The sequence below is a fragment of the Ylistrum balloti genome, unplaced genomic scaffold (genome assembly GCF_031769215.1).
Source record: "Ylistrum balloti isolate Yb309-2 unplaced genomic scaffold, AGI_CSIRO_Ybal_v1 Utg372038, whole genome shotgun sequence".
In the NCBI taxonomy this organism is placed as follows: Eukaryota; Metazoa; Mollusca; class Bivalvia; order Pectinida; family Pectinidae; genus Ylistrum; species Ylistrum balloti.
The window spans coordinates 98,801-110,736 of record NW_026782987.1 but is presented as its reverse complement, the minus strand read 5'-3'; the positions used below and the strand labels follow the sequence as shown (position 1 = coordinate 110,736).

Sequence of the window (11,936 nt, the reverse complement as noted above, 5' to 3'; positions counted from 1 at the left end):
AAAATAAAAAAAAAAAAAAATCAAAGTATATCAAAATCTGCAAAACTTTGAAGAAGTCCTGCAATTTGATATGATATCAATATTTTACCCGGAAAGAGTTTTTGTAGAACTATAAGCTGTTTCCATCTGACAATTGGGACTAATTGTAGTGAACAGTGGCCATGTCACAGTTGGTGCATTATTTGCCGTTTTGCATACCACAGAATAATTTTCAAATACATACCAGACAAGGGAAAAAAAGGAAAGTTTGTAGCACTTCAGGAATATTCTCTCCATTTCAAATTTCATTATAAATTGAATATTTATGCATTTGCCAATAACGTATTAAAAGGCCCACGCATTCAATTGCTTTTTGAAATTTAGTAGCTTTTGCATGTAAAATGGTATATTTAATCTAAAAGTGAGCTGATTTTCAGCGAAAGTAGCAAAATGAAACAAAAATCACCAGAAAAAAAATCATTTTTATTCCTGGCAAGTAAAAAAGTAGTCATTACACCAATAAATAGCATTGATCCTATATATACAAAAGAGTTTACTGCTGTTTTAAATGCAAAAGAACATATTTCACCTAAACATGTCGGATTCCTGTGGTAACATGAAGTTTAGGAAATCTGATGTGAAGAATTATCTATTATTTAACAGAAAAGACACAAATACCACTTTCTTTCTCCTCTTTTAATGTTGCTGAGATCTTCCATCAATAATGAAACCAGTACTGAAGTAGAACATATCACTTCAAGTGTCTTTTGAGACACAGAATGCACAAATCATGAGACATTCTGATAGGGAAAGACAACTCCTTCAAAGTCCAACTTGCTCCCCCCTCCCCCCACCCCCCACCAAAATTTTAGCAAAAATCAATTTCAGATTTTCACTGCAACAACATAAAATAGTACATATCAGTGATGAACAATAACAGAATTGATTTATTAAAACATTTTTTTCATTTGAAAATAAAATTCTACCTTGGCAAATTAATTTGTGATCAATCAGTATTTAACTTTTCACACAAGGAAATATTTATTTCTTAGAAACATCTGGAGGAAAAATATGCTTACCAGAAGGGTATATGGTTACAATTCACAATCAGGCATAACCAGTATTTAGCAAAGTTAATGCAACACAAAGGATTAAACTCGGAACACTTGTATGGCACTTCATAACATATATTTTGTGGGTGTAGGGAGGGAGGAGGGAAAGATCTCTGATAATTGTATAAATCCAAAGCCAAATGATGATGTTTTTACTGGTTCTAGAATAATGAATATGAACATGTTAATATTTAAATATCCAAATTCCCATAATTTACACACACTGAAAGTACAACTTATTCTCATGAAGCCTCATACAAACTATTCCTGTCAGAGTATGAAAATAACTCCAATATGTTACTTGGCATGATTTTTGTGTAAAAATCTTTTTGAAAATGAAAAACACATCATACTTACCATGTAATTACATATATATGATTAAAATCACCACTATAGGGGATGATGATTAATGTTTGACATACTGGTTATGCTAGATCAGGAATCGTAACCACAGCATTGGTCCAATCTTTTAACTGCATTGTTCACACAACATATTTCTATTGATATTGTTTTTCATATTAACAACGGTTTAAAATTACATGAAATTTAATACAAACAATATAATGATCACCACACATACAGTGCACTATATACAATTCTTATGTATAAATGGGGAAAAAAACATTTTCAATCAGTTCTAAGGAAGGGCTTCAAAATATGGCATAAAGTTTATCCCAAGCTCTCCAAAAAACTTTTTAGTGAAAATGATTCTTTGTAAATCTACACAACATCAAATTGCAGTACAGATAATGTTTCTGAGAAAAAACATGACCTGTTACCAAGTACAACAATAACTGTCTGAACAGGATAACTCTGATATTTCATTCTAGCGAGTTATCAAACAATTTTTATGCTACAAACATATTTCTGATTTCCTCCAAAGCTAGATCAAATTGTTGGGTTTACCACCCCATAAACAGTCAGGGCCATTTTCAGGAGATTTCTTCTTGTAGAAGCTGCATGGTTGCTACCTCACTGAACAACATATGGAAGAACCATTACATTCTATCCAGATCAATTAGGAGAAGTTGTCTTGCCAAAGAACACAACAATGACAGCACAGCCCAGTCTGTTTCTCAGCTTGCTAAGGAGCAAAGCACCACAGGGAGCATAGAACCACACACCTCAGATCTTCACCCAAGGTTACGAAGGCCTAACCTCTCACAAAACTGAGCTAACGCAGTCACCTTATCACCCAAGGTTACGCAGGCCTAAGCTCTCACAAAACTGAGCTAACACAGCCCCCTTATCACCCAAGGTTACGCAGGCCTAAACTCTCACAAAACTGAGCTAACACAGCCCCCTTATCACCCAAGGTTATGCAGGCCTAAGCTCTCACAAAACTGAGCTAACACAGCCCCCTTATCAAACTGGAAAATATACAGAAATAAGTGATTATTCCATAAACAAAGTAGGTAACACATACAATGTTATGCAAGAATGCATTGTTTCTAACTTTCTTTGTCAAATGACAACAACTAAAAATAAAGAGTCTATCAGATAGATGCAGTGTGATGTTTCCAGTTTGTTTTTAAATACAAATTTTTCGAAGTGCCAATAAAATTCCTGAGTTATCGCTGTTCTAGTATTCTTTATAATGGATGTACAATACAGATACGAAATGAATAGACTGCCTTACATGTTACTTCATAATATATACATATGATACTGATAACAAGTCATATGTAAATTGATGCTTAATGCAATGTATTTCGGTTTTAGAGATTAACAAAGACAAACATCCATATGAAAACTTTACAAAATATTTTTCAAGTTATTCCGATCTGACAAATTAGTTAAATTTTCAAAGAAGGAGTAAAAACAAATTTTACCAATATTTTTTTGCAATTGCTTGTTATTGATGACATGTTTAGAGGAAATGATGTGGGTTTTAACCCAGTCTTGATGTGTTTTTGTCTAATGTCATATATATTGAAATAAATGATTCTCAATCCAAGTGTTGATGGTTGTCTGAAATTGTAATGAAATCGGGAAATGATGAAATATGACAAGGAATATACACATTTTATGCTGATGATCGTAAAAACATCAATTTGTCATCTTGCAGTTATGAACAAAAAGAATGAATGTTTAACTTCATAAGTTATGTGAACATATTTAACATCAATGATGCAGTTAATGTGTCAAATTTCATTAAAATTTTATCCCTTGATTTTGAGACACACTAATGGAAAAAGAAAAACTTTAATGTTATTTCAAGCGACAATATTAACAGCAAATGTTGAATTCATCCAACTACTATATTGCTCTGCTAGTAAAACAAACCATAAATTTAACAACAATATATTATAACATCCATCTAAATTTACAAAAAGAAATTAGAAGGGTTGAGTTGGAAAGCTTGACAGAACACAGTGCATGCAAAGTAAGATCCAATATCTAAAGTCGATCATTGACACATAAAGCAAAAGTTGTACAGCAGTGATCAAGAAAACAATCATAGATGAAATTAAACATCGAAGTTAAAAATTCCTTCTTCATGATGCCTAAAAAAGATATGGTATTTCCCATCCCCACCCGTCCTACCAAATGGAGGCCCCAATGCCAGCATGATTGATGATTTAAGTCTTTGTACTGATCATATTCACATCCCATGGTGTAGCACTGTGGTGTTTCTATGGCAATTATAACATCACTCTCCTTTTGTTTCTCCTTCATCTGGTTCCACTGCTTCTACGTCATCGTCATCCTCATCTTCTCCTAGCACCTCAACGTCATCATCGTCTGTACAAACATCGAGAAGGAACAATTTCACATGAATTCTAAATTTTTTTAGTTGAAAAGATTTTCATGGAGCATCGTTTCAATCCCTGTTAAACCCACATGTACCAGATAATCCTGATACCATGTTAAACCCACATATACCAGATAATCCTGATACCATGATAAACCCACATATACCAGATAATCCTGATACCATGTTAAACCCACATATACCAGATAATCCTGATACCATGTTAAACCCACATATACCAAATGTTCCTGATACCATGTTAAACCCATATATACCAGAAAATCCTGATACAATGTTAAACCCACATATACCAGATAATCCTGATACCATGTCAAACCCACATATACCAGATAATCCTGATACCATGATAAACCCACATATACCATTATACCAGATAATTCTGATGCCATGTTAAACCCACATATACCAGATAATCCTGATACCATGTTAAACCCACATATACCAGATAATCCTGATACCATGTTAAACCCACATATACCAGATAATCCTGATACCATGTTAAACCCACATATACCAGATAATCCTGATACAATGTTAAACCCACATATACCAGATAATCCTGATACCATGATAAACCCACATATACCAGATAATCCTGATACCATGTTAAACCCACATATACCACATAATCCTGATACCATGATAAACCCACATATACCATTATACCAGATAATTCTGATACCATGTTAAACCCACATATACCAGATAATCCTGATACCATGATAAACCCACATATACCAGATAATCCTGATACCATGATAAACCCACATATACCATTATACCAGATAATTCTGATACCATGTTAAACCCACATATACCAGATAATCCTGATACCATGTTAAACCCACATATACCAGATAATCCTGATACCATGTTAAACCCACATATACCAGATAATCCTGATACCATGATAAACCCACATATACCAGATAATCCTGATACCATGTTAAACCCACATATACCAGATAATCCTGATACCATGTTAAACCCACATATACCAGATAATCCTGATACCATGTTAAACCCACATATACCAGATAATCCTGATACCATGTTAAACCCACATATACCAGATAATCCTGATACCATGTTAAACCCACATATACCAGATAATCCTGATACCATGATAAACCCACATATACCATTATACCAGATAATTCTGATACCATGTTAAACCCACATATACCAGATAATCCTGATACCATGTTAAACCCACATATACCAGATAATCCTGATACCATGATAAACCCACATATACCAGATAATCCTGATACCATGTTAAACCCACATATACCAGATAATCCTGATACCATGTTAAACCCACATATACCAGATAATCCTGATACCATGTTAAACCCACATATACCAGATAATCCTGATACCATGTTAAACCCACATATACCAGATAATCCTGATACCATGATAAACCCACATATACCAGATAATCCTGATACCATGATAAACCCACATATACCAGAAAATCCTGATACCATGTTAAACCCACATATACCAGATAATCCTGATACCATGTTAAACCCACATATACCAGATAATCCTGATACCATGTTAAACCCACATATACCAAATGTTCCTGATACCATGTTAAACCCACATATACCAGATAATCCTGATACCATGTTAAACCCACATATACCAAATGTTCCTGATACCATGTTAAACCCACATATACCAGATAATCCTGATACCATGTTAAACCCACATATACCAGATAATCCTGATACCATGTTAAACCCACATATACCAGATAATCCTGATACCATGTCAAACCCACATATACCAGATAATCCTGATACCATGTTAAACCCACATATACCAGATAATCCTGATACCATGTTAAACCCACATATACCAAGTGTTCCTGATACTATGTTAAAAGAGAAGATATGATCTGATAAAAAAACGAGAGATAATGGGAAAAAATTTCCAAATGGAGAAGCGTATATTTATGCATGTTTTGCACAAACTGTTTTACAGATAGGTAAGAGCAAGCTTACACACTTTTTACATATTTCTAGCACTATGCTTTTAAGACAGCCAAAAACCTGCAGATGAAACTAACAGTTGTTGTCCAAACTCTACAAGATTCTTCTTATGTATTGTTACTAACATTTCAGGTATGGTGTACACTAATATTTCCACATACAAAAGTTACAAAGCACATACCATCATCATCTTCCACAGAATCTATCGTTTCGCCTAAGCCATTTGTTTCATCTAATTCATCTTCATCATCATCATCAATCTGGTAAACTTCTTCATCTGTACAAGCATAAAAATTATTGTACTCTCATCAAAACACATAAATACCAACAAGGCAATACAGTCATAATTCAACTCAAATCCATAAAACTAGGGCAAAATATCAACAAAAAAAAACATCTACATGGAGACTCCTGAAAAAGTACAAGGAGAATAAGACCAGGTGTTCTGGTAGAGTAAGCACCTTCTGCTCCATCGACAACACTCACAATGCTAACCTTCGTCAATCCAAGTAATGTCACATTCTCAAATGAGAACCAAGTATACAACAACGGAACCAACAGGCAAACTAACAAGCATCAAACACATCCAGTTTCATATCACACACAGAAATAGAATATTTCTCAATGAGATCACTATGGCAACCATAAAACTTTCCCATAATTTTCACCAACCTGCATCTTTTGAATCATTGCGTTACAAGTTTGTGTTAGTCAGTTGACGACTTCTTGCATGAAAATTGTGAGGAAGGGAACAAGCCCTTGGATATTGAATCAACTGAGACATGTCAAAGTAAAACTGGAAATGAAATAGTGTAGGACTTAAATATATTTCAAATAGATAAAATGATAAGTTTGTTCCTGGTGTCTTCAAAAACTTGACTAGAGGGTTTTTTGGTGCAAGTTTATTTTTGTTTATTTGGGTATGTGAAGTGACATTTGAGTATGTAAGGTGACATATGGGTATGTAAGGTGACATATGGGTATTTGAGGTGACATATGAGTATGTGAGGTGACATTTGGGTATGTGAGGTGACATTTGAGTATGTGAGGTGACATATGGGTATGTAAGGTGACATATGGGTATTTGAAGTGACATTTGGGTATGTGAAGTGACATTTGGGTATGTGAGGTGGCATTTGAGTATGTGAGGTGACATCTGGGTATGTAAGGTGACATTTGGGTATGTGAAGTGACATTTGAGTATGTGAGGTGACATCTGGGTATGTGGTGACATCTGGGTATGTGAGGTGACATCTGGGTATGTGAGGTGACATTTGGGTATGTGAGGTGGCATTCGAGTATGTGAGGTGACATCTGAGTATGTGGTGACATCTGGGTATGTGAGGTGACATTTGGGTATGTGAGTTGACATCTGGGTATGTGAAGTGACATTTGGGTATGTAAGGTGACATTTGGGTATGTGAGGTGACATTTGGGTATGTGAAGTGACATTTGAGTATGTGAGGTGACATCTGGGTATGTGGTGACATCTGGGTATGTGAGGTGAGTGCATGTGCAGTAGAGTGTGTGTTTTATCTAGAAGCCTTGTATATAGATATACAATACATGTAAATGTGGACCTCACAACTTTTCTCCTTTCTAATGATAGTATACTTACCATCATCTAAGTCATCATCATCTTCATCATCATCCCCCAATACAACCACAGAATCCTCGTTTTCATCATCATGATCACTGTAAATTACCAATCAAGAAATAATTCTTTATATCAACAATCCTTAATTCTGGTAATAAGCAACAGAAACCTACAAAACTATCTCTGTTTATGAGATTATTTATCAAGTTGTAATACAAAACGAAAAGCCGATAAACATATCTCTATTTACAAAGATATATTTATCAACAGAGTCAATGCAATGTGATCTTTAAATCTCCTACATTTTCCACGTGGGAAGAGGAGACATTCATCAGGTTTATATGTGTGAAGTAGTTTCTGCAGGATAAAGGTTGATACAGCTCTCTTAAAGTTAATGAATTACATGAGCAAGATATTTATGGAAAAATGTCTCGCCATCCCTTCTCTAAAAGAACTGAATTCCAGTAAAAACTGATCAAATCAGAATTAAAGGTATAAGATGTCAAAAATGATTGGGTCTTTTGTTTTCTCAAAATCCACCAAAATTTCAGGAATTCATCCAAACATTGAGAAATATTTATTCAAATTTCTATATTTCAGTCTTGATTTGAGATTTAAGACCTATTCAAATACATAAACCAAACTCTGTTTCTGTAGTAGTTGTCTTATCGAAGTAACTGATTTGACTGCAAATTTTTATGTTGCGGATAGAAACAGAAAAGTAAAATTCCCATCTCCCTCCTTTCTCCTTAGTAATGGTGAAGCAAAAAGAAGACGAGAAACTCTGATAAACATACTTCCTAGCAAAATATTCTATCATCATAACATGATACTGCTTGGAATTCTGCCTTGCAATGTAATGACACTGTCATAAATATTCTTTGTAACCAATCATTACTACTCTCTCTCTCTCTTATGTATTTTGTAAATTTTTTCATTTCCAAAATTTTGAGGAGATGTAGGGATTCTGAAAATCTTAATGTGTTTACTTAGGAAAAACATTAGCTCAGATCTCGATCATTGAGCACTAAAAATCAGTGTGATTTTATGTTGTACTGTGAATATCATTTTTTTCTATATTAAAAACAAGTAATTCACAGTCAAAGATGCATATTGGTATATATTTAAATGATACGAATGTATTTCAATGCAATCCTTTATGAAATTACTTACCCTACTCCATTCTCCCCAACTTCAATGTCTGGTGCTAGGTAGTACTGCAGAGGGTTTGGCCACATATCATCCTTTATAACCTACAAACAAAAGTTTGCTATAAATCACAAGGATTAATGATCATTTCTATTATTTACTATAAACAGAATCTTTTCGTTTCCAACTTAACTGTTCATTCTAACATTTCCAAAATGAAAGGAGAACAGAAAAAAAAAACCAAACCACTATATAGTTCTTTAAATGTATATGCATATCAAGAACATTTCAGTGTCACTTTTCTACATGGACAAACCTAATAAATATATGTGTGGTTTTATGGACTAGGAAGACTTTAAAAAACTGCCAAAATTCTGAGAAGACAAGCTAACACTAAAGTAACATCATAACTATATGTTTACTGCAGACCAGTTAGATTAACATGAGCATTGAAAAAAAAAACTTTTGTCCAACAGATTGAGTTTATCTATGCACACCCCGCAGTACATTAACTTAGACCACCAACCTCTGCAATGTCATCTGCTGATGGGTCAGCGTTATCCTGGAACCAGTGGAAAAATGTTCGTGAGAAGCCATGTCTCCGTTTCCTGTTGGGCATCTGTGCCTGTGCACGCTTTGTCAGGTCCATGTTGTCTTTCCATTCTACTTTGGTTGACTTTGATGCTGGGTCACCTATAGAGTATACACAGATGGTTTCAGATAACATCATTTAACATCTACACTGGCTAGTGGTATTTATATCAGTACTTACATCAATTTCCCATTAATAAACCTCTTCTAAACTTTGGAAATATTATCAAATTTCTGCTAGCTGTGTTTTCAGCTTTACCATTTTTCTTGAATGTATTTCTTTAAAGGCCAAATTTCAAAAATGTTCTCTTTAAATTCCTACACAGCTGTAAAGAATTTCTTTAAATAATTAGATTATTCCCTGATTAATAATATAAGTCAAAATAAACAGAAAATCGCGTGAAAGACTGGGGTAGCAAATAGAACTCTGATACCATACCTGATGTTGCTAGATGAAATTCTTTGGACAGATTACTGTTGTTGAAATAAGGATTGGTGGAAAATGTGAAATTTATCCTGTACCCTGATTTGATATCTTCAAATTCTTCAACTTCAACCTATAAAAGAAAACAACATTTTTTGGATGTTAAAAACTTCATGACACTGTTTGAATTTCCCTTAAAATGACAATTTCTTCTGTATACAATGTATATAATATTTCTTATCACCACAACCTCTCGTTTAAAAAATGCAAGTAATAAATATTAAAGTAATCAAATTCATAGAGATTCTACAACCATGGACCGATTCATTTTTATATCAAAATACATTTTTTGTGTACAATAGATAAAGTAAAAGCAGACAGCATTTTTGTAATGTATCCACTTCAATTTTCAAATTTAGACATTACCAGATGCTAGAAGCCATAAGCTCAATGTTGTCAATATTAATTTGGCATTACTTTAAATAATATTTCATTAACCAATAAAGATCTTTGCTCAGAAATCTATGTCTTGCTTGCAATAATAGATATAAAATTGGACTGCTTACAAATGCTCCTAGCATAGTGGCTAGGTAATCATATTTTTGTCTATCCAATGTTGTCTTTGGCAGTTGGCAACATAAAAGATAATTTGTGATGGCAATGTATTAGGAATGTCATGGAAACACATGATTTATTAATATATACAACAGTGGTATTTTTTTATCCATTCATTTTGTATAGCCATGTTTTGTAATATTTGAGTTCTGTTGACACTAAAGCAGCATCTCTGAATTTACTATTGGTAATTTGTTTGTATCAAACCAGGAATGAACCATCCAAGGGAAGTAACTCAAACAGTACAAAGTAGCAGATGATACAATCAGTTTTCTCTTTGTTAACTGTTTTTTGCCCACAGCTGAACTTTTTTTTACCAAAATGATATACATGTCACCAGATTTATAAATGTTGTTTCCATCATACTTTGGCTTTGGGTTTCTTAGTAAATGACAGAGGAATTGACCCATGACTGTCAAGAATTACTTATAGAACTTACCATGTTGAGGTAATGTAAGCACTCTTCCTCTTCCTCATCAAGGATGGCAGAAATCTGTGGATGGTTGACAAACTGTGACATGAGTTAAGGATATTTGGATAAAACGAGATCCAAAGAGGGAACTGGTCACCACCTTGATCTTTGTAAGTTCTATGTGACTTTGATTATCTAGCTTATTCCCTGCACCTTTTATAAGACCAGTGTTCAGACAATCATCAATCTCAAGGAAAGGTCAGTGAACATCAGAATAATTTGGACTATTAAAACTTATGCATACTTGCTCTACCTGTCTATTGTTTACATTTAATTGCTAATTCTGTAAACATCAGTTTTCTCTTTCTTGTGTGCGAGTGTTTGGACAATAAGAAAAACTCACTGAAATTATATCAACAAACCTTGAAGTATGTGACAATGTTAAGTGGCAACCCATATAGTTGTATGACAATCCCGGTTCATAGGTATAAATAGATCCAAGTCCATAGATAAACTTACCATTAATAATTTTTTTCAAAAATAAAAAATACATGTTAATATCCATACATGTATTATATGATATGACATACGACTTCTAATATTACAATTAAATGAAAAATACAAGAACAGTAGAAAAAAATTTCAATGGTGTGCTACCTAATTTATATCTTGATTATCTCCCCTCCCTAGATCAGAATCAGTTTCTTCATCTTAAGTTCGGATATGATACAAATGAAAACGCTGCGCTGTTTTTAATATTATTATTATAACAGTCATACGTCCGTTTTCACTGGTAAATTCAAGAAAGAAATTTCACGAGAGACAGAAATCGAATGTCAACTTTCCTTTAGAAGGCCATTTTTCTTTTCGGCCAAAATGACACCAAGAATCTTGTAAATTACAGTCAAAATCGACACAAAGGATACTGCAGTAACCCAGAAGTTTGGAATCTTCTTGATGAGTTCATTTCGTTGATCGAAATGAGGTTTCCTTAATTTGTTGTACTTTTGTTCAACTTTCAATATTTCCTCACTTGCTTTCTCATTCAGAATGTCAATATCGTTCTGACAAGCGTCTATATCTTCCAAAGCCTTTTGTGTATCTGCATCAAAATCCTGACTCTGATCACCTTCTGATACCTCAATTGGTCCGTCTACTTTCTGCATCTTTGTCGGGGGTCCCGTGTCTGTCGACATATTTTGCACTTCTCCTGAGCCTTCTGTTAGTTTGTGGACTTGCCTTTCTTCTCTTTTGAAAAGTTGATAAATTTGCGCGAAT

The 11,936-nt window shown here is 33.9% G+C and overlaps 1 protein-coding gene across 1 annotated transcript; it reads right to left on the bottom strand.

Moving 5' to 3' along the window:
- Nucleotides 1-820: 820 nt before the first annotated feature.
- On the bottom strand, nt 821-11,925 carry LOC132564185 (protein SET-like). The gene is made up of 8 exons (XM_060228859.1): nt 11,585-11,925; nt 10,686-10,757; nt 9,647-9,764; nt 9,143-9,309; nt 8,641-8,720; nt 7,489-7,565; nt 6,052-6,147; nt 821-3,836 (listed from the first exon to the last, which is right to left on the bottom strand). Exons 1-8 carry the CDS (start codon nt 11,852-11,854, stop codon nt 3,745-3,747), a joined length of 972 nt encoding a protein of 323 aa, XP_060084842.1. The 5' UTR covers nt 11,855-11,925; the 3' UTR covers nt 821-3,744.
- Nucleotides 11,926-11,936: the final 11 nt, after the last annotated feature.

Excerpts from the sequence above, each read along its gene's own strand:
- LOC132564185 (XM_060228859.1), bottom strand. The coding sequence starts at position 11,854 with ATGTCGACAGACACGGGACCCCCGACAAAGATGCAGAAAGTAGACGGA. Across the intron at positions 8,721-9,142 it reads CAGCAGATGACATTGCAGAG|GTTATAAAGGATGATATGTG; the intron begins GTTGGTGGTCTA and ends TTTTGTTTGTAG. Across the intron at positions 6,148-7,488 it reads TGATGATGACTTAGATGATG|ATGAAGAAGTTTACCAGATT; the intron begins GTAAGTATACTA and ends ATGCTTGTACAG.